The sequence below is a fragment of the Mustelus asterias genome, chromosome 18 (genome assembly GCF_964213995.1).
Source record: "Mustelus asterias chromosome 18, sMusAst1.hap1.1, whole genome shotgun sequence".
Taxonomy (NCBI): domain Eukaryota; kingdom Metazoa; phylum Chordata; class Chondrichthyes; order Carcharhiniformes; family Triakidae; genus Mustelus; species Mustelus asterias.
In genome coordinates, this window is record NC_135818.1 from 39,268,221 (window position 1) to 39,291,332 (window position 23,112).

The 23,112-nt window shown below is 42.6% G+C and overlaps 1 protein-coding gene across 3 annotated transcripts in view; it reads left to right on the forward strand.

Moving 5' to 3' along the window:
- Positions 1–23,112, forward strand: part of mbip (MAP3K12 binding inhibitory protein 1) — a 57,284-nt gene that overhangs the window by 13,852 nt on the left and 20,320 nt on the right. For all 3 annotated transcript variants that reach the window (XM_078233779.1, XM_078233777.1, XM_078233780.1), the window contains exons 6-8: positions 3,339–3,491; positions 11,191–11,288; positions 20,308–20,349. In XM_078233779.1, coding sequence (XP_078089905.1) covers positions 3,339–3,491; positions 11,191–11,288; positions 20,308–20,349 — 293 coding nt within the window. The remainder of the gene's footprint in view (positions 1–3,338; positions 3,492–11,190; positions 11,289–20,307; positions 20,350–23,112) is intronic.

Sequence of the window (23,112 nt, forward strand, 5' to 3'; positions counted from 1 at the left end):
TCGAACCAGGCTACCTGGCGCTGTGAGGCAGAAGTGCTAACTGTGCCACCATGTCGCATGCCTATCTTCATCTAACTCTGCCAGCATAACCTGCTATTCCTACTCCCCTCATGTTTATGCAGATTTTCCTTCAATACATCAATGGTAGTTGCTTTGACTATTCCTTGTGGAAGTGTGTTCCACTTTCTAAGCACTCTTGAGTAAAGAGATTTCTTCTGAATTCCCTATTAGATTTATTAATGACTAAATAATATTTATGATCCTTAATTTTGGACTTCCTCGTTATTGGAAGCAACTTCTCCATGTCTACCCAATCAAAGCCTTTCATAATCCTTACAATCCCCAATCAAGTTACTCTCAGCCTTTTCTAGAGAAAAGAGCCCCATTTAGAGAAGATTTGAGAAGTAAGTTGCAGAGCCCAGAGTCACACTCATTAACATAAGATTTGGATGAAGAACTGGAGGAGGCAAACTGGAACATCACAATCTTGAAATATGCCTTTAGCATTCAAAATCCAAATTAGCTTGTATTTGCATTATCCAAAAAAACTAAGTCATTATGTTTTAACCATTTCCAATAACTTTGGCTTCAGAACTTGGAGCCTGAGCATCTTAACAATTAAGTTCCGTAATGCCTAAGCTCCAGGGCAGTGTATCTGGGGGTACACTAAAGATGCGTTGGAGAACCAGCCCTGGAAGCTCCCTGGTAAAGATTGTCCAGCAATTGTCTGGGAAGTTCAAACTTTCAATGGGCAATTACTCTGCAGTATAACCATTCGAAAATGCAGCTTCAATTGCAAATTTTGGATGGTTCCGACAGTTACAGCAATAGTTACCCAGAGGCAGTTAGAAGTATTAATACCACTTCTACTTTCTGGGTAACTATTACAATGAATGCCATAAGAAGGGTTTGTGAGGGGGGGGCAGGGGGGGGCATTGCTTTCTTGCCAGCAGTTGAGCTGTCCTTGACTGTAGGCCCCGGAAGTGTGCTACACTACACAGATCTGACCCAGCCTGAATCGGAAGGTTGGATGAGATCGGAGCAGCTGGATTTCAAGGTAAGTAATTACAAGTGGAGTGGCAATCCGATTCAATTGCTGCTCCACCGGAAGTTACGGGATATCTCCAGTAATTGTATCTTCTTCTGAAGGCAGTGTGCTCTAAATCGCACACAATACTCCAAATATATTCTATTCAGCAATCTGTACAAAATCAACTCATCAGAGATGTCCTTCTGATGCACCTAAATACTTTATTAAGCTGATAATAGCTTCAGGTTGAATTCCAATTGATTTGTGAGACAGGACTTCTTCTTAAATCCTCTATATTACTTTGTACTTGAATACACTTCTATAAATTATTTGCTCTTCAGTTGTGGGCAATGCTGGCAAGTCTTTATTTGTTGCATACTCTAGTTGCCAGTAACAGTTGCTTTCCACTTAGTGACCTGTTAGACTACTTCAGAAAATGTCGAGTTAAATTTACATTGTGGAACTGGAGCCCACATGTAAGCCAACTTGCGTAAGAGTGGCAGGCTTCCTTCCCAGACAACTTGGTTCTTTTCATTTGTTGCTAGTCCATAATTTTACCAGATGTATTAAATCAGAGTTGGGGGTAAAGTGTTAGCGTGGATTGAGGACTGGCTATCTAACAGGAAGCAGAGAGTTGGAATAAATGGGTGCTTTTCTGGTTGGCAGTTGGTGACTAGTGCGTGCCGCAGGGATCGGTGCTGGGGCCTCAACTATTTACCATATACATAGACGATCTAGAGGAGGGGACCGAGTGTAGGGTAACAAAATTTGCGGATGACACAAAGATGAGTGGGAAAGCAAATTGCGTGGAGAATGCGGAAAGTCTGCAGAGAGATTCGGATAGGCTAAGTGAGTGAGCGAGGATCTGGCAGATGGAGTATAATGTTGACAAGTGTGAGGGTATCCACTTTGGAAAGAATAATAGTAAAATGGACTATTATTTAAATGGTGAAAAATTACAACATGCTACTGTGCAGAGGGACCTGGGGGTCCTTGTGCATGAATCGCAAAAACTCAGTTTGCAGGTGCAGCAGGTGATCAAGAAGGCAAATGGAATGTTGGCCTTTATCGCGAAGGGGATGGAGTATAAAAGCAGGGAGGTCTTGCTGCAATTATACAAGGTACTGATGAGGCCGCAACTAGAGTACTGTGTGCAATTTTGGTCCCCTTATTTGCGAAAGGATATATTGGTCTTGGAGGGAGTACAGAGAAGGTTCACCAGGTTGATACTGGAGATGAGGGGGTTAGCTTATGAGGAAAGATTGAGTAGATTGGGCCTGTACTCGTTGGAGTTTAGAAGGCTGAGGGGAGAACTTATAGAGACATATAAGATAATGAAGGGGCTAGACAGGGAAGAGGCAGAGAGATTCTTTCCACTTAGAAAGGAAACAAGAACTAGAGGACACAGCCTCAACATAAGGGGGAGTCAGTTTAGAACAGAGTTGAGGAGGAACTTTTTCTCTCAGAGGGTAGTGAATCTCTGGAATTCTCTGTCCATTGAAGCAGTGGAGGCTACCTCGTTAAATATGTTTAAGTCACAGGTAGATAGATTTCTGATCAATAAGGGAATTAAGGGTTATGGGGAGCAGGCGGGTAAGTGGAACTAAACCACTATCAGATCAGCCATGATCTTATTGAATGGCGGGGCAGGCTCGAGGAGCTAGATGGCCTACTCCTGCTCCTATTTCTTATGTTCTTAAATTTATTTCCAGAAATTATCATGTTGAGTTTCTAATGCACGACAGGGTTGCTAGCTTCATACCATAACCAACAGATGACTGTGTATTCAGAGAATCCTTTTAATTGCAGTCTGGCACTTCCTTCACTGATCATTAGATTAGCACGTGCTTTTATTTGAATATCAGAATTAGACAATTATTTTCAGTAATAGAGATTCCAAACAACTAATGACCAGACCTTTTTGCTTATTCCTTCCCTCATTTCTTTTTGGGGTATATCCTATTTGGTCCAATGACATTATAGATAGTAAAACAAATAGCATCTTAAAAGTTGCAGTGAGGCCACTGAATTAATTATGCGTTATTTTTCCTTGATGGCCTGTAGGCGCATAACTTAAAAATGAGCAATAGCTGTGCTTCTGACAATACAGAAAGAACATCAGTTCACAAATAATGATGTAATATTGCAGTCTAAGGATGATTACGGTTGAGTTTTGAATGCATTTTGAAGTGCTCCTTGCAGATTATTTAAGTGCTTGTTGCATTGTGAAACTCACCCTTTTATAGTAATAGAGAAAAGCAAGTCCTATACACCTTACTTAAATTTTCCAAAACCATTTTTCTTGCAGTTTCAAGAGTTGTGAATACATATGGGCCTCAAACAAGGACGGAAGGTGCAGTGACATCTCTGCAGAAACCCGAAACTACGACACAAAATTGTGGTAACCCTGCTATTGAAGAGAGGCTTCAAAATATGGAAAGCCACCTGAAGTTTCCAACAGGTATAGATTCCCTTTCGAATAGCATAGTCGGTGTACCTACACCATATGCACGGCAACAGTTCACAAAGGTGTCTCACCAGCATCTTCTCGAGCAATTGGGGATGGGCATTATATACTGGCCTAGCCAGCGATATTCACATCAAATGATTCGTGTTAGAATCAATTCCAGCTTCTAAAAATATGTTTGATTGACAATAGTTCTACCCTGCAACATATTTTATTTCAAATAATTTAATATTGTCTTGTATGCATTGTAACTATACTAGCAAAAAGTATATGTTTTAGTTGAGCATTCTTTAAAGCCTTTCAGAGAGAGAGAGAGAGTCTCCAGGCTTCTGCCTATAACCAGCTGCGGTCTGCAACTGCCCTTCTTAATGTGAAAATGAAACTACTTTTTCTGCTAAAAGCCTAGCTCCTCCCATTTCTAGTATCACCTAACTCTGTCCCTGTATACCTAACTCACCTTATTACTTTAATCAAAATATCACCCCATTAAGCCTTCTGCTAAATAATGACTCACTTGACTAAAATGAGTAATTATCCTGCTTTCTCAGCATCTGCTGCATTCCCACCAGACAAACTGACATCTTGTAACAAAACACTGAATCTTAAAGCAGTCCCTCAAACATAAAATATATTAATAGCACAGTATCATCACAATTCAAACATAATTAGACAAAGATTAACACAACTTGAAAATAAAATTTCCTGTCTTGATAAGTCAGAGATATGTGTGTTTCATTTCCCACATTGTAATCAGAACTGTGCACCACTTTCTCTCTTCAGCTTCCCCTGCAGTAAAATCGCACGTGTTTTTCACACATGCCACTGGCACTTAAAATTTAATTATAATCTAGTGGGAAAGATTCTTATTAGTGAAACCCGCCATCAGCTGACAATGCTGCATCTATTATTCGGCCTATTAAAGAGCCTCCTGTTGAAACAGGAAGGCTGGGCATCACGACCAGGACTCTGCACTGATTGAGTGTAGGAAAGTAAGTTACTGAACAATCTGACGTATCTCAGTGACTATTTCCCGGGACATCCTCAAGACGTCTCTGGCATTGCAACTCTGGTATCTGAAGGTTTATTCTTGTCCTCTGGATCTGTTGATGCCTCATTGCCTGTTTTTGCCAATGCCTCCCCTGCATCTCTGCGTCCAGACCAGCCTCTCCCTCTGGTGCTGTCTGCTGTTGGCCTTGCAATCTGTTTAGGTTACCTCAATGAAGGGGTTAGTCGTTTCTCTTCACAAATAATCATACGTTTCTAAGAAAGCTGGGATGTATGGTTAGTTTCAGCATGCTTTGTTATGGGTAACCAAAGTCTCAGCGAGCCTCTTTGATTGTTTATTGGGTGGGCATTGCCAAGTTTCTCCTGAAACTAACTCAAGGTTTTTCTTTGCCCTTCCACCTTCTCCAGTAATAGTAGTTTGTGGAAGATGATGCAGCTGACTTCACCCTCTAATTAATAGGGTAAACATCATAAAACAGATCTTTTCTTCCCATTCTTTTCATTTCATTAGACACAGGGACTTGCCCAATAACTGCAGTTTGTTCGATTTTTCTTCCAGCATAGGGTATGTAAGCCTGATGCTGTAGCTAAGACTGTCCATGGGCCATTCAGTGATATGTCTCAATCCCTGGTCAAGGAACACCTTTGGCAACTTATACTGAAGAATTTTGTTCAGCTGGCTGGTTTGGCTGCTTAGCTGCATCTTTGTGGCTTCCCATAATACTGTGGCCGAAGATTTTTAAGTATGTCTTTTCTTGCGAGGCAGGGTGATTTTGAGTATATGGCTGAAATGTTGATTTTAAACAGGGCATCTGACTTTTCCATGACTGGCACTTTGAAGCAAATCCTCCCATTTTGTTGCAATGCAAAATACTGCAAATGCTGGAAATCTGAAATAACGGAAAATGCTGGCTAAAGTAAATTGGCAGGTTAGGTTAAGGGATCGGTCAATAGAGATGCCGTGGCAAACATTTAAGGGAATTTTTCCCAAATTACAGAATAGATACATTCCAACGAGTAATTAAAAAGTCCAAGGGACTTGGAGCCACCTTCCATGATTAACCAGAAAAGTTGAAGATAGTACCAAACTTAAAGAAAAAGCATATCATTGTGTAAAGACAGGTGGAAGATCAGAACATTGCACAGAATATAAGGTAAGAGTTTTAACAACACCAGGTTAAAGTCCAACAGGTTTATTTGGTAGCAAATACCATAAGCTTTCGGAGCGTTGCTCCTTCGTCAGATGGAGTGGAAATGTGCTCTCAAACAGTGCACAAAGACACAAAATCAAGTTACAGAATACTGATTAGAATGCGAATCCCTACAGCCAGCCAGGTCTTAAAGATACAGACAATGTATCTTTAAGACCTGCCTGGCTGTAGGGATTCGCATTCTAATCAGTATTCTGTAACTGGATTTTGTGTCTCTGTGCACTGTTTGAGAGCACATTTCCACTCCATCTGACGAAGGAGCAGCGCTCCGAAAGCTTATGGTATTTGCTACCAAATAAACCTGTTGGACTTTAACCTGGTGTTGTTAAAACTCTTACTGTGTTCACCCCAGTCCAACGCCGGCATCTCCACATCAGAATATAAGGAACAGCAAAGGAGGACTAAGAGATTAATAAAAGAGGGAAAAATTAGAGTATGAGAGAAATATGGCCAGAAATATAAAAACAGAAAGTAAGAGTTTCTATAAATATTTTTAAAAGAAAAGAGTTAACAAACTGAGCATTGGTCCTAGAGAAAGTGAGTCTGAAGAATTGATAATGGAAAACAAGGAGACAGTGAATCAAACAGGTATTTTGCATCAGTCTTCACTATAAAGGATACAAGTGACATCCCAAAAGCAGCTATGAATCAGGAAATGGAAGGAAGGGTAGAACTCAGAAAAATTACAATCACCAGAGAAGTGCTATCTGGCAAATTATTGGAGTTGCGAGCTGACAAGAGCTCGGATCCTGATAGACTTCTCCCTAGGGTCTTAAAAGAAGTGGCTAATGAGATAGACACATTGGCTTTAATTTTATGAAACTTCCTAGATTTGGGGAAGGTCTCATTGGATTGGAAATAGCAAATGCAATTCCAATATTCAAAAGGGAAGAGAGACAGAAAGTGGGAAACTGCAGGCCAGTTAGCTTAACATCTGTCAGAGGGAATGTTTTGGAAGCTATTATTAAAGAAGCTGTAGCACGACACTTGGATAAGTTCAAGGTAATCAGGCAGAGTTAACATGGTTTGTGAAAGAGGAATCATATTTACCAACTTATTGGAGTTCTTTGAGGAAGTAACACATGCTGCGGATAAAGAGGAACCAGTGGATGTACTTAGATTTCCAGAAGGCATTTGATAAAGTGCCATGTCAAAAGTTACTGTGGAAAATAAAAGCTCATGGTATAGAGGGTAACATATGGGCATGGATTGAAGATTGACTGGCTAACAGGAAACAGAAAGTAGGCATAAATGAGGCCTGTTCAGGTTGGCAAGATGTACCGTGCTGTGTCGCAGGGATCAGTGCTGGGGCCTCAACTATAATATGCAAAATGCTGAGGATGCTGGAATCTGAAACAATCATAAAATGCTGGAAAAATTCAGCAGGTCTGGCAACATCTGTCGGGAGAGGGAACAGATATAGCATTTTGAGTCCATTTGGCTTTTCATCAGAACTGAGCGAGAGGGAAAATTTGTTAGATGCTTTACTGTAGCTGGAAGGGATTGCAACAAAAGTGTAGCAAACCTAAGAACAAGAGATAGTTGACCAGGTTTGTGGAGCGAGTAAGGAGTGGTTTTTGCATTGAAACAAACATCTGTGGGATATTAAAAAAAGGGGTTAAGATGGAGGAGAAAGGTCACAGCACCTGGTCATTTATCTCTTATTCTTACATTTGCTAAATTTTTGTTGCAATTTCTGCCAACTAAAGTATAATATCTAAAAGATTTTCCCTCTCTGAAGAGCCATATGGACTTGAAATGTTGGCTGGCATTCTCCCAAAAAAAATTCTAAGGATGGAATTCGTGGGAAAACTGGAGTAATTCGTGTTGTTTTTTTCAGTGGGAGTTCACACTAGAATCTCCCACACTGCATTGCGGAGGTCACCAGCATGAATATCATTAAATTTCAGGGGGCGGGGCCTATTCACGCTGGAGAGGCTGAAATCAGCACACTGAGCCGGCCACTGCGTAGTGGCCCCAAAACTGTCAACTTCCCTGTTTGCTGGCCAGCTCGATCACTGGCCAGCCTGGGACCCCGCAGTGCTGTCCCCCGTCCATCCACAGGTCTGTTCCGAAACCTCTCCGCCGAGATCGCTGGCTTCCCTGCTTCTCCCACAGATCCCTATGCAAGGTAGCAGCAGGACCCCCCATCGATCGCCCATAGACCCTGCCCACAAATAGTCCCCACCCCCTTGGCACTGCCCCATGCTCATTGGGCAGTGCCAAGGTGCCCCTTGGGCAGTGCAGGTGGCACAGGCTGGCACTGCCAGAGTGCCCATGCCCAGAGAGCACCGATTGCCCCCCCCCCCCCTTCACTCCAACATGGTCAGGCCACTAGTTCCCTGAAAGTGGAGAGCTAGTCTGAATCCTGCTGGAGTGAAACACTCTGGCAAGGTGGGAGACGCTAGTGTGCCCGGACAATTCAGTCCCAGGTCCGCTAATAGTATTTAAATATTATGGAAAATACCATTTAAGTGTTAGTCCCGTCTCCCAGCCGATTTCCGGCACCTCACATACACCACTGGAAATCCGGGCCTGGGAGACACAAGCACGACGCAAATGCTCGTGGGAATCTTGCAAATTGGCTGACACACGGTTCTCCTGGCCCGTTGCACCAAGCAATTAGCGCGTGGGATGGGAAAATCACCCCCATTAACTCTGTTCTCTCTCCCTACAGATGTTACCAAACTGATAAGTTATCCAGCATTCTCTGTTTGTTTCTAGGATCTCAACTGTTAATTTATATAAATGACTTGGATGAAGAGATAGATCATAGAAATAATAGAAGAATCATAGAAACCCTACGACACAGAAAGAGGCCATTCGGCCCATCGAGTCTGCACCGACCACAATCCCACCCAGGCCCTATCCCCATATCCCTATATATTTACCCACTAATCCCTCTAACCTACGCATCTCAGGACACTAAGGGCAATTTTAGCATGGCCAATCAACCTAACCTGCACATCTTTGGACTGTGGGAGGAAACCGGAGCACCCGGAGAAAACCCACGCAGACACGAGGAGAATGTGCAAACTCCACACAGACAGTGACCCAAGCCGGGAATTGAACCCAGGTCCCTGGAGCTGTGAAGCAAGATAGGACGGTTAAGATAGGATGGTTGCCAAATTTGCTGATGATACAAAGATAGGTAGGAATGTAAGTTGTAAAGAGTGTATAAGGAGACTACAAGAGGCTGCAGAAAAGTTAAGTGAGTGGGCAAAGATCTGGCAAATGGAGTAAAATGTAGGAAAATGTAAAATTGGCCATTTTGACAGGAAGAATAAAGAGAAGCATATTATCTAAATGGTGAGAGATTGCAGAGCTCTGAGATGCAGAGGGATCTGGGTATCGTGCATGAATCACAAAGCGCAAGGATGCAGGTACATCAAGTAAATAGGAAAGTTAATAGAATGTTATAATTAATTGTGAATGGAATTGAATGCAGGGGTAGGGATGTTATGCTTCAGTTGTACAGAGCACTGATGGGAGTCCTAGTCCAGGATTCTCTAAAGGTAAACTTGCAGGTTGAGTCCGTAATTAAGAAAGCAAATGTAATGTTGTCATTTATCTCAAGAGGCTTGGAATACAAAAGCAGGGATGTACTTCTGAGGCTTTATAAAGCACTGGTTAGGCCCCATTTGGAGTACTGTGAGCAATTTTGGGCCCCACACCTCAGGAAGGACATACTGGCACTGGAGCGGGTCCAGCGGAGATTCACACGGATGATCCCAGGAATGGTAGGCCTGACATACGATGAACGTCTGAGGATCGTGGGATTATATTCATTGGAGTTTAGGAGGTTGAGGGGAGATCTGATAGAAACTTACAAGATAATGAACGGCTTAGATAGGATGGACGTAGGGAAGTTGTTTCCATTAACAGGGGAGACTAGGACGCGGGGGCACAGCCTTAGAATAAAAGGGAGTCACTTTAGAACAGTGATGAGGAGAAATTTCTTCAGCCAGAGAGTGGTGGGTCTGTGGAATTCATTGCCACAGAGGGCTGTGGAGGCCGAGACGTTGAGCGTCTTCAAGACAGAAATTGATAAATTCTTGATTTCTCGAGGAATTAAGGGCTATGGGGAGAGAGCGGGTAAATGGAGTTGAAATCAACCATGATTGAATGGTGGAGTGGACTCGATGGGCCGAATGGCCTTACTTCCGCTCCTATGTCTTATGGTCTTATGGACCATATCTGGGGAATTGTGTACAGTATCAGTCACCTTATTTAAGGAAAGATGTAAGTGCGTTGGAAGCAGTTCCGTGAAGGTTTACCAGACTAACACCTGGAATGGGCAGGTTGTCCTCTTTCCCACACCAGCCTTATCATAGAAATCATAGAAACCCTACAGTGCAGAAGGAGGCCATTCGGCCCATCGAGTCTGCACCGACCACAATCCCACCCAGGCCCTACCCCCACATATTTACCCGCTAATCCCTCCAACCTACGCATCTCAGGACTCTAAGGGGCAATTTTTAACCTGGCCAATCAACCTAACCCGCACATCTTTGGACTGTGGGAGGAAACCGGAGCACCCGGAGGAAACCCACGCAGACACGAGGAGAATGTGCAAACTCCACACAGACAGTGACCCGAGCCGGGAATCGAACCCAGGACCCTGGAGCTGTGAAGCAGCAGTGCTAACCACTGTGCTACCGTGCCGCCCCTGTATAGCCATGTGTTAATTTTCCTGATCTGTCTGCTCCTACCCCAATTTGGTCATTACTTGGGCAATAATCCAGAGATTATTATCTTTGAGATCCTGCTTTCTAATTTAGAGTAAAAGGTTTAACAACACCAGGTTAAAGTCCAACAAGTTTATTTGGTAGCAAAAGCCACACAAGCTTTCGAGGCTCTAAGCCCCTTCTTCAGGTGAGTGGGAATTCTGTTCACAAACAGAACTTATAAAGACAATGAGTGAACAGAATTCCCACTCACCTGAAGAAGGGGCTTAGAGCCTCGAAAGCTTGTGTGGCTTTTGCTACCAAATAAACCTGTTGGACTTTAACCTGGTGTTGTTAAACCTTTTACTGTGTTTACCCCAGTCCAACGCCGGCATCTCCACATTCTAATTTAGAGCCCAACTCTGATGCACTCTCAGCAGGATCTTCTCCCTGGCTATGATGTTTATTCCAATATGGAGCAAGGCAACTAGATATAGTCCCTCCCTTTCTTTTCCAGCCACCATGAAATATCCCTGACACCTGGTAGGCAACACACCCTTCGGGATTCTCATTCTAGACTGCAGAGAATGCTCTCTGTCCCCAAATCTAACTTAGTAGTTGCTCTGCACTAATAATGTTAAGAATTGGTGCTCGCCATGATGCTGTTCCATGAGTTAAGCTTTGAATACGATCATTGGTGCAAACTTGAAAGATTGTGTGAAGCATTTTTTGAAGAAATATTGCTTTTTGTATTCCTTAAGTACCTATTAATCAATGGAAAATCATCTCTTTTGTGTACATTATGTATAGGTGGTCCAGTTCCAATTGACATTTATCAAAGAATTAAGAGGCTAGAGGATAGAATTCTTCACTTGGAAGGCCTTTCTCCAGAATATTTTCAACATGTGGTAGGTTTATTAATCTTATTGCCTAAGGTAACATATTCTTAAATCCAATTGTAAGCTATAGAATTTTGCAGCAGTGAAAGACGTGGGGTTCATGACACCTGTGCAGGCTTTTTGAAAGAGCTATCCACTTAGTTCCATTTCCTTGGTTTTTCTCAGTTCTCTTTTTTAAAAGAAAATATGAATTCTTCTGAAAATTACAAAGCTTCCCTTTCAAAGGTTCTTGTGGATTTTGCTTCCACCATTATTTCTGTCACAGTGCCCTATATCCTAATAAAGGAGAAGAAAATCTAACCTCTCCCTTCGCTGCTTGGTCACAATCTTAAATTTCTAGGAACATAGGACGTAAGCGAAGGAGTAGGCCATTCAGCCCTTTGAAACTTCCTCACCATTTGATAAGATCATAGTTGATCTGCACATCCCCCCACCAGCCTCTAATGCAATTATTTCCTTTTTTTTCCAAATAAGGAGATCAAACTTACACAGTGCTGTAGATGGGCTTTCACCAAGGCCCTGTAAAACTTCCATATGTTTATTTTCCATTCCACTTGCAAGTGGAAGGTTAGTGTATATTACCTTCCTAATCACTTGCTGTGTCTACATGTCAACTTTTTATGATTCATGCACCAGGTCACCCAGATCTAGCTGTACCAAGTTCTGCAATCTCTCTCCATTTAAACAGTAAACTACTTTCCTATTCTGCTTGTCAAAGTGGACAAATTCACAATTTCCCACATTACAGCTCCAGGGACCTGGGTTCGATTCCCGGCTTGGGTCACTGTCTGTGTGGAGTTTGCACATTCTCCTCGTGTCTGCGTGGGTTTCCTCCAGGTGCTCCGGTTTCCTCCCACAGTCCAAAGATGTGTGGGTTAGGTGGATTGGCCATGCTAAAAAAAAAAATTGCTCATCCAAGTCATTGATATAAATTTTACATAGTTGAGACCCCAGCACTAGTTACAGCTTGCCAGCCCCAAAAAAACCCACTTATTCCTATATTTTAATACATTTTTATTTGTATTTGTTCCATCTTTCCAAAATTAAAGCAGGTAAAATATAGATGAACGTGAAAAGTGCTTCATTTTGGATATCTCTAAAGTTGATAAAGTCTGTTTTGCAATAACAAAAGTTTGTTTTTTTCCCCATAAACACCTGACAATGGCTAACCGCTGATCCTCCTCTCCTCCCACCTTCCCCAAACATGATATACCTTAGGACATTGTCCCGTATTTATTTTAACAGTACAACAGTGACATTTCAAAAGTACTTCCTTTGTTCTATTAAAATAAATTTTCAGATGCGTTATGCCGCTCACATTAGGATATTACTTCCTTGTGAAACCACAAACATCAGATACATTAATCTAAGTAGCCATTTGTTGCTACGCTGAGGCAGTTCTTGGTATTTTTAATGCAATAAATAGTAGCATGTCAAGTTAGACTGAAAGGAAGCAAGATTTCCTGCAGATTTCTCACAGTGAGGTCACAATTTTAGCCAAACCCATAATAACGGAGAAGGTAATAAACCAGACTCGTCACTGCAAGCAAATGTAACAACCCTCCCAACCATTAGTACACTAAAGTATTAATGGGACCCTGACAAAGGCACCTAACTGATCACTTGACAAGAGTATGCTTGAAAAAAATCTTCATTGGGTCAGTAATTAAAATAATTCGAGCGCATAAACAAAATTCTGCAGAATGCTGGAAATCTGAAATAAATATAGAAAATGCTGCAAAGGTCACAGACGTTTCTCAGAATTTGAGGTTTGTTCAGAAAAAGCAAAATATAAGACTTTTGAAGAAATACAAACCTTTTTAAAATCTCAACCTTTCAACTACATTTAATGCATGTTCTTGTTTCTATCATATAACGAGTATACACTCGTATACATAGTATTAAAACTGCAATATTGGTTTGAACATCTGGGAAATCTCCCTGCTCTTCCTCAAAACGGTGGTCATTCAGCTTGGCCCGAGTCTGAATTTCACGGCTGGAGAGGGATGTGTGTAATCCACCCCAAAAAGACTTTTAAAATCAATTTTTTACTCAAAGCTTGTACTGAAGAACTATGAGGTTACTTCACCCTGCATCCCACACTAACCTAGGATGCTCATCATGTGGACCTGGTATCGTTTCTGTTTTGAGGACTGCCAACCCTTAAAGTACTGCCTCTTTACCTATTTTTTCCCTATCCAACTTCACTACATTCTTCCTTTAATGTTAGATTGGTATTGCCTTCTTTTCTGATGATATATAGAAAATACTCATTTTGTCTCAGCCATGCAACCCTGTTCCAAAAGCAGATCACAGAATTGTTATGGTGCAGCAAGAGGCCATTCAGCCCATCATGTCTGCACCAGCTCTCTGAATGAATATTATGACTTGGTGCCATTCTCCTGTCTTTTCCCTGTACCCTTTCCAAAGATGTGGGGTTAGGTGCATTGGCCATTCCAAATTGCCCCTTAGTGTCCCAGAATGCATAGGTTAGAGGGATTAGCAGGGTAAATATGCAGGGTTACGGTGATAGGACCTTGGTGGGTGTGTTGTCGGTGCAGACTCAATGGGTCGAATGGCCTCCTTCTGCACTGTCGAGTTTCTATTATTTCAATGTTTGAATGCCTTCATTGAACCGGCCTCCACCACAGTTCCAGACGGTGTATTCCAGCTCCAAACCACTCGCCCCTCATTCATACAGTGCATTGCTCCTTTTACAAATCATTTTAAATCTGCCCCTTTGTTCTTGATCCTTTTATGAGCGGAAACTGTTTCTCCCTATCTATTCTATCCAGCACCCCTTGTGATTTTAAACAACTTTATCAAATCTCCTTTCCAAGGCAAACAATCTCAACTGCACGTTGGCACAGTGTTTAGCACTGCTGCCCCACAGCGCCTGGGACCCGGGTTCAATTCTGGCCTTGAGCCACTGTCTGTGTGGAGTCTGCACATTCTCCCCATGTCTGCATAGGTTTCCCCCGCGTGCTCCGGTTTCCTCCCACAGTCCAAAGATGTGCCGGTTAGGTTGATTGACCATGCTAAATTGCCCCTTAGTGTTACGGGAATTAGTGTGGTAAATATGTGGAGTTATGGGGATAGGGCATGGGTGGAATTGTTGTCGGTGCAGGCTCGATGGGCGAATGGCTTCCTTCTGCACCATAAGGATTCTATGGTTCTGCAATCTGTCTTAATAACAGAACTTTCTCATCCCTGGAATCATATCTGTAAACCTGTTCCGCACTCTCTCCAATGCATTCACATCCTTCCTAAAATACAGAGTCCAATACGCTTAACTGAGGTCTAAGATCTTTTTGGCCTCTAGGCAGACCTTCCTTTGACTATCTTTTACTATCCTTGTGTATATAAAAGACTTTTGGGTCCCTTTTATGTTAGCCATTAGTATATTTTCATAGGTTCTCATTTTCCTCCTAATCTCTTTTGTTTCAATCTCCTCTGTACTTTCTACATTCAGTTTGGTTTTGACTGCATTATGAACCCTATGTTTGTCATAAGTATTCTTTTTCCCATGTTAACCTATGATATCTTGAGTTCAAAAGAAAGCTCTAGCTTTGGACATCGTTCCTTTTCTCCTTCATGGGAATGTGTCTATTCTGTATCTGAGCCAACCTCCTATTGTTCAATTACTGTTTTGCCTACCAATGTTTGATTCTAGTACCTCTGGTAGGATCCCTTTTCAACTCAACAAAGTTAGCCCTTGTCCAGTTAAAAACCTTCATGCTTGATTTTTCCTTGTCCTTTTAAATTATTATTCTAAACAGTGATATTATGATCACTGTTCCCCAAATGCTCTGCCATTGAAACATGTTCTATCTAATTTTAATAAAAACATTTTATTTCTAATATAAGGGGATATGGGGAACAGGTGAGAAGGTGGATTTGAGACCAGGGAGAGGTCAGCCATGATCTGATTGAATGGCGAAGCAGGCACGAAGGGCTGAATTTGCCTGCTTCTGCTCCTAATTTCTATGTTTCCATGTAATTCCGAGAACTGGATTCAGCCCTGCTTCCATCCTCATTGAGCTGGAGACATATTATAGAACATAGAACAGTACAGCACAGTACAGGCCCTTCGGCCCACGATGTTGTGCCGAGCTTTGTCCGAAACCAAGATCAAGCTATCCCACTCCCTATCATTCTGGTGTGCTCCATGTGCCTGTCCAATAACCGCTTGAAAGTTCCTAAAGTGTCCGACTCCACTATCAAAGCAGGCAGTCTATTCCACACCCCAACCACTCTCTGAGTAAAGAACCTTCCTCGGACATCCTTCCTGTATCTCCCACCATGAACCTTATAGTTATGCCCCCTAGTAATAGTTACATCTACCCGAGGAAATAGTCTCTGAACGTCCACTCTATCTATCCCCCTCATCATCTTATAAACCTCTATTAAGTCGCCTCTCATCCTCCTCTGCTCTAAAGAGAAAAGCCCTAGCTCCCTCAACCTTTCCTCATAAGACCTACCCTCCAAACCAGGCAGCATCCTGGTAAATCTCCTTTGCACTCTTTCCATTGCTTCCACGTCCTTCTTATAGTGAGGTGACCAGAACTGCACACAATATTCCAAATGTGGTCTCACCAAGGTCCTGTACAGTTGCAGCATAACCCCACGGCTCTTAAACTCCAACCCCCTGTTCATAAACGCTAACACACCATAGGCCGCCTTCACGGCTCTATCCACTTGAGTGGCAACCTTCAGAGATCTGTGGATATGAACCCTAAGATCTCTCTGTTCCTCCACATTCCTCAGAACCCTCCCATTGACCCTGTAATCCGCATTCAAATTTGCCCTACCAAAATGAATCACCTCGCACTTATCAGGGTTAAACTCCATCTGCCATTTTTCAGCCCAGCTCTGCGTCCTATCAATGTCTCTTTGCAGTTTACAACAGCCCTCCACCTCATCCACTACTCCACCAATCTTGATGTCATCAGCAAATTTACTGATCCACCCTTCAGCCCCCTCCTCCAAGTCATTGATAAAAATCACAAATAGCAGAGGACCCAACACTGATCCCTGTGGTACACCGCTGGTAACTGGTCTCCAGTCTGAAAATTTTCCATCCACCACCACCCTCTGCCTTCTATGAGATAGCCAGTTACTTATCCAATCAGCCAAATCTCCCTCTATCCCACACCTCCTTACTTTCTTCATGAGCCGACCATGGGGAACCTTATCAAACGCCTTACTAAAATCCATGTATATGACATCAACTGCTCTATCTTCATCTACATACCTAGTTACCTCCTCAAAGAATTCAATCAAATTTGTGAGGCAAGATTTACCCTTCACGAATCCATGTTGACTATCCCGGATTAAGCCTCATCTTTCCAAATGGTCATAAATCCTATCCCTCAGGACCTTTTCCATTAACTTACCGACCACCGAAGTAAGATGAACTGGGCTATAATTACCAGGGTCATTCCTATTTCCTTTCTTGAACAGAGGAACAACATTCGCCACTCTCCAGTCCTCTGGCACTATCCCCGTGGACAGTGATGACCCAAAGATCAAAGCCAAAGGCTCTGCAATCTCATCCCTTGCCTCCCAAAGAATCCTAAGATATATCCCATCTGGCCCAGGGGACTTATCGACCCTCAGATTTTTCAAAATTGCTAATACATCTTCCCTCAGAACATCTACCTCCTCCAGTCTATCAGCCTGTATCACACTCTCATCCTCAAAAACATGGCCCCTCTCCTTGGTGAACACTGAAGAAAAGTATTCATTCATCGCCTCTCCTATCTCTTCTGACTCCATGCACAAGTTCCCATTACTGTCCTTGACCGGCCCTAACGTCACCCTGGTCATTCTTTTACTTCTCACATAAGAGTAAAAAGCCTTGGGGTTTTCCTTGATCCGACCCGCCAAGGACTTCTCATGCCCCCTCCTAGCTCTCCTAAGCCCTTTTTTTTTTTAGCTCATTCCTTGCTACCTTGTAACCCTCAAGCGACCCAATTTAACTTTGTTTTCTCATCCTTACATACGCTTCCCTTTTCCTCTTGACAAGACGTTCAACCTCTTTTGTGAACCATGGTTCCCTCACTCGTCCATTTCCTCCCTGCCTGACAGGGACATACCTATCAAGGACACGCAGTATTTGTTCCTTGAACAAGCTCCACTTTTCATTTGTGCCTTTCCCTGACAGTTTCTGTTCCCATCTTATGCTCCCTAATTCCCGCCTAATCGCATCATAATTACCCCTCCCCCAATTATAAACCTTGTCCTGCCGTACGGCCCTATCCCTCTCCATTGCAATAGTGAAAGACAGCGAATTGTGGTCACTATCGCCAAAGTGCTCTCCCACAAACAAATCTAACACTTGGCCCGGTTCATTACCCAGTACCAAATCCAAAGTAGCCCCACCTCTTGTCGGCCTATCCACATATTGTGTCAGGAAACCCTCCTGCACACACTGTACAAAAACTGCCCCATCCGAATTATTCAACCTATAAAGGTTCCAATCAATATTTGGAAAGTTAAAGTCACCCATGACAACTACCCTGTGACCTCCACACCTATCCATAATCTGCTTTGCAATTTCTTCCTCCATATGTCTATTACTATTTGGGGGCCTATAGAAAACTCCTAACAACGTGACCGCTGCTTTCCTATTTCTAACTTCAGCCCATATTACCTCAGTAGGCAGATCCCCTTCGAACTGCCTTTCTGCAGCCATTAAACTATCCTTGATTAACAATGCTACTCCTCCACCTCTTTTACCACCTTCCCTACTCTTACTGAAACATCTATACCCCGGAACTTCCAACAACAATTCCTGTCCCTGTTCTAACCATGTCTTTGTAATGGCCACAACATCGTAGTCCCAAATACCAATCCACGCTCCAAGTTTACCTACCTTATTCCGGATGCTCCTTGCATTGAAGTAGACACACTTCAACTCACCTTCCTGTCTGCCAGTACACTCCTGCGACCTTGATTCCCTCCTCAGTACCTCACTACACTCAACACTGGCTTCTGGACTACAGCTCGTTTCCCCATCCCCCTGACAAATTAGTTTAAACCCCCCCCCCCCCGAAGAGCCGTAGCAAATTTCCCTCCCAGGATGTTGGTGCCCCTCTGGTTCAGGTGCAACCCGTCCTGTTTGTACAGGTCCCACCTTCCCCAGAATGTGCTCCAATTATCCATGTAACTGAAACCCTCCCTCTTACACCATCCCTGCAGCCACGTGTTTATCTGCACTCTTTCCCTGTTCCTCAACTCGCTCGCACGTGGCACTGGCAACAAATCAGAGATGACGACGTGGTTTGTCTTGACTCTCAGCTTCCACCCGAGCTCCCTAAGTTCCTGTTTTAAATCCCCGTCCCTTCTCTTACCTATGTCGTTGGTACCAATGTGTACCACGACTTGTGACTGTTCCCCCTCCCCCTTAAGGATCCTGAAAACACGGTCCGAGACGTCACGGACCCTGGCATCCGGGAGGCAACATACCATCCGTGAGTCTCTTTCGCTGCCACAGAACCTCCTATCTATCGAGTCCCCAATAACTATTGCTCTCCTGCTCTCCCCCCCCCCCCCCCCCCCCCCTCCCTTCTGAGCCACAGGGACAGACTCCATGCTGGAGATCCGGTCATCGCGGCCCACCACTGGTAGGTCGCCCCCTCAGGAGTATCCAAAGCTTGTTGCTGTGGGGAACGACCACAGGGGATCCTTATACTGACTGCTTCTTCCCAGCCCCTCTCACCGTTGCCCATCTATCTTCATTCTTCGGAGTAACTACATCCCCGAAGTTTCTATCTATGGCCATCTCTGCCTCCCGAATGATCCGAAGTTCATCCGGCTCCCACTCCAGTTCCCTAATGCGGTTTTTGAGGAGCTGGAGTTGGGTGCACTTCCCACAGGTGAAATCAGCAGGGACACTAAGGGCGTCCCTCACCTCAAACATTCTGCAGGAGGAACATTGCACTGCCTTCCCTGACATCCCTCTAGATAACTTGCGGAAACGAAAGAGTGAAAAAAAAATTCTCTCACTCCGGGTCTTTTTTTTAGGTTAGAGGAGGAGGAGGGTGGGAGACTCTACAGGTGTAATGTCTCGGGTTTCCTCCCCGTTCAAATTTATTGGGCAAAAACACGGCCCACTTCTGGTTTCCTGTTTCCTGTTGTACTAGAAAAAAAACTCCAACCAAAAGTAGTGTAACAATCAAAGTCTCGTACCTTCAGCTCTTCTCACTCGAATCGCTCCCTCTCCGCTTGCTCCGGTGGAACAATGAATATTGATCAAGGAAGTTATTTTTTATATATTTCAGAAACTCCCACATCTTTTTGCCCTATATTAAATATTGAAAAAACCACATAGTTACTCCAAGACCAGGAGAAAATTAAGCAAGCATTTTGGTCAGTTCTATTGTGCTTCCTGATTTACAAATGGTGGCTTGAAAAATAAATTGATAACTTAAGATTAGTTTAGTGATGGTTGCTGGTTGCTTTTTCCCCAGCCACCTAATGAATGAGAAGGTTTTGACCAGCTTGGATATTCCATTAATTGGTTATTTGAGCCGGTCACAGTCTTTTCACCCTGCATGCACTTTAAATATCATGCTACAAATATGCACTCCATGAAAGACATTTAATTATATTCATTTTATACAAATATAATTTTAGTAGGGATTTTTAGAATTGAGAAACCCTCTTTATGTATAACGCGGATGGACAATATCCTGATATATATTAATTTTACTGATAAGTTGTGTTTTTTTTAAGGATTGAAAAATGCTTTTGCTGGAATGGCACTAAGTCACGATGCTCATTTGGAGAGCCGGTGAAGACTCAGTGGACCAAATGGCCTACTTCTGTTCCATAACGATTCTGTGATTGCATAACATTTCCCTTTTTTTTATGGAGCTAAGAACGTTAGCTGCTAAAGTGTTGAATTGTTGTGCTTCAGATTTTGCAACGTCTTCATAGTTAATTCCAGGTGATCACAAACTAAAAGTTTGCATGTTTTCTTAAGTGAAATAGAACTTAAAGCAGAAAACCTTTTCTTCTTCAGAGTTTTCCAAGCAAAAGGCGTAAAGTTCAGGAAACAATGCAGGTATTTTACTTTTTGCTTCCATATTATTTTATACAATAGAGTCTAAAGATGTACTTGGTCATCTGATTATATTTACAGTACTTCTAGATTGGGGTGGCAGGGAGATCTCTGTCAGTTTCTCTTTTCTCCATCCCCTTCCTCTTCAGTTTCTGAACAAACAAATAGGGACAAAAATCTGGGGCCCTTGTTTTTGACGGGATAGATAAGTACATATTTATCTTAAGCCCCAGTCTGCAAAATCTGGAAAACAGAAACCCAACGATCAGCAAAAGTCTTATTCTCACATGCTGCCTTTATTTTTGGTATGTGTGGGTGCCTAATAAAGAATAATTCACTATAAAATGAACAAATTAATTGCTAACGCAGAGGTACCTGTGGCTTGTACACAGTCATGTCAGAAAAACATTTTTAAAGTTTAAAATAAGTTAATTACAATTTGCCGATTAAAAGCAGCTCACTGTTTTCTTCCCTCTTTTCAATCATTACAATTCACAGTGAAGCAGTTGAAAAATTCGGTCCTTAGGTTTGAATATGCACACTTCGAGCTCTGCATTCCCCATTTTCATAAATGCCGTCAAGCTGAAAGTATGGTTTCCTTTTATATTACGATGAAAGTAGAGCAAACGCTGCAATCTTCAGTGACCACAAAAGTGAAATTAATCCTGTCTTACTCCTGTCTTTTTAACTTATTTAATGTTTTTCTTTACCTTCCCTTCTCCCACATCATCTCATTCTCATTTTTTTGCTGGAGGTCAGCAAAAAGAACTGAGTGAATGAACAGCATTTTCCACTTCACCACTGTCAAATGAATATACAAACAGGAGTAGGCCACTCGACCCCTCAAACCTTCTCCGTCATTCAATAAAATCATGGCTGACCTGATTGTAACCTCAACTTCACATTCCTGCCTATCCCTGATAACCTTTCACCCCCTTGCTTATCGAGAATCAATCTGTCTTTTGAGGAAGCAAGTTTCAAAGATTCTTAACCCTCTGAGAGAAAAAAGTTCTTCTCATCTCTGTCTTAGTGAGCGATCCTTATTTTTAAACAATGACCTCTCGTTCTAGATTTTCCCACAGAGGAAACATTCCCTCCACATCCACTTTCTCAGCATCCCTCAAGATCTTATTAGTTTCAATCGAGTTGCCTGGTTCTGGTTCTGGTCACCTCACTATAAGAAGGATGTGGAAGCGCTGCAAAGAGTGCAGAGGAGATTTACCAGGATGCTGCCTGGTTTGGAGGATAGGTCTTATGAGGAAAGGTTGAGGGAGCTAGGGCTATTCTCTCTGGAGCGGAGGAGGCTGAGGGGAGACTTAATAGAGGTTTATAAAATGATGAAGGGGATAGATAGAGTGAACGTTCAAAGACTATTTCCTCGGGTGGATGGAGCTATTACAAGGGGGCATAACTATAGGGTTCGTGGTGGGAGATATAGGAAGGATATCAGAGGTAGGTTCTTTACGCAGAGAGTGGTTGGGGTGTGGAATGGACTGCCTGCAGTGATAGTGGAGTCAGACACTTTAGGAACATTTAAGCGGTTATTGGATAGGCACATGGAGCACACCAGGATGATAGGGAGTGGGATAGCTTGATCTAGGTTTCAGATAAAGCTCAGCACAACATCGTGGGCCGAAGGGCCTGTTCTGTGCTGTACTGTTCTATGTTCTATGCCTCCTTACTGTTCTAAACTCCAGTGGATACAAGCCTAATCTGTCCAACCTTTCCTCATAAGACAATCCACCATTTCATGTATTAGTCTAGTAAACTTTCTGAACTGCTGCCAATGTATTGATGTCCCTTAAATAAGGAGACCAATACTTACACAGTACTCCAGATGTGGTCTTAACTGTAACTCAAGCATAACTCTCTACTTTTGCATTCAATTCCCTTTTCAATAAACAAAAACATTCTATTAGCTTTCCATTTACTTGCTGTATGTGCATGCTAACCTTTGATGATTCATGCACGAGGGCACTCCGATCCCTCTGTAGCCCAGAACTCTCAATCTTTCACGATTTAGATAATATGTTTGTCTTTTATTCTTCCTGCCAAAACGGACATATTTGCATTTTCCCACATTATACACCAATGCAAGATCTTTGCCCACTTACCCTATCTATATCCATTTGTAGCCTCCTTGTATCCTTTTCACAATTTACTTTCCTCTGTATTTTTGTGTCGTCAGCAAATTTAACAACCACACCGTCTGTCCCTTCATCCAAGTCATTTAGTTGAGGCCCCACCACTGATCCCTGTGGCACACGACATATTACATATTACCAAACAGCAAATGACTCATTTATGCTGATTGTTTCTAATCTTTTATCCATGCTAATGTTAGCCACTGCACCTTGAGCTTTCATTTTCCGCAATAACCTTTGAGGTGACACCTTGTCAAATGTCTTCTGAACATTCAACATTCAACAGTTCCTCTTTATTCATAGCACATGCAATTCCTTCAAAAAAAACTCCAATAAATTGGTTAAACATGATTTTCCTTGAGCAAAACTATGTTGAACTCCAAGTATCTTGCTATAACCTCTTAGTTGCTAACATTTTCTGCACAATAGTTGTTAAGATAACTGGCTTGTAGTTTCTTGTTTTCTGTCTCCCTCCTTTTTTGAGTAAAGAAGTTGCATTTGCTATTTTCCAATCTAATGGAACCTTCCCCGAATATAGGGAATTTTGGAAAATTAAAACCAATTTCATCAACCATTTCACCAGCCAATTCTTTTAACATCTGAGGATGAAGTCCATTAGGAC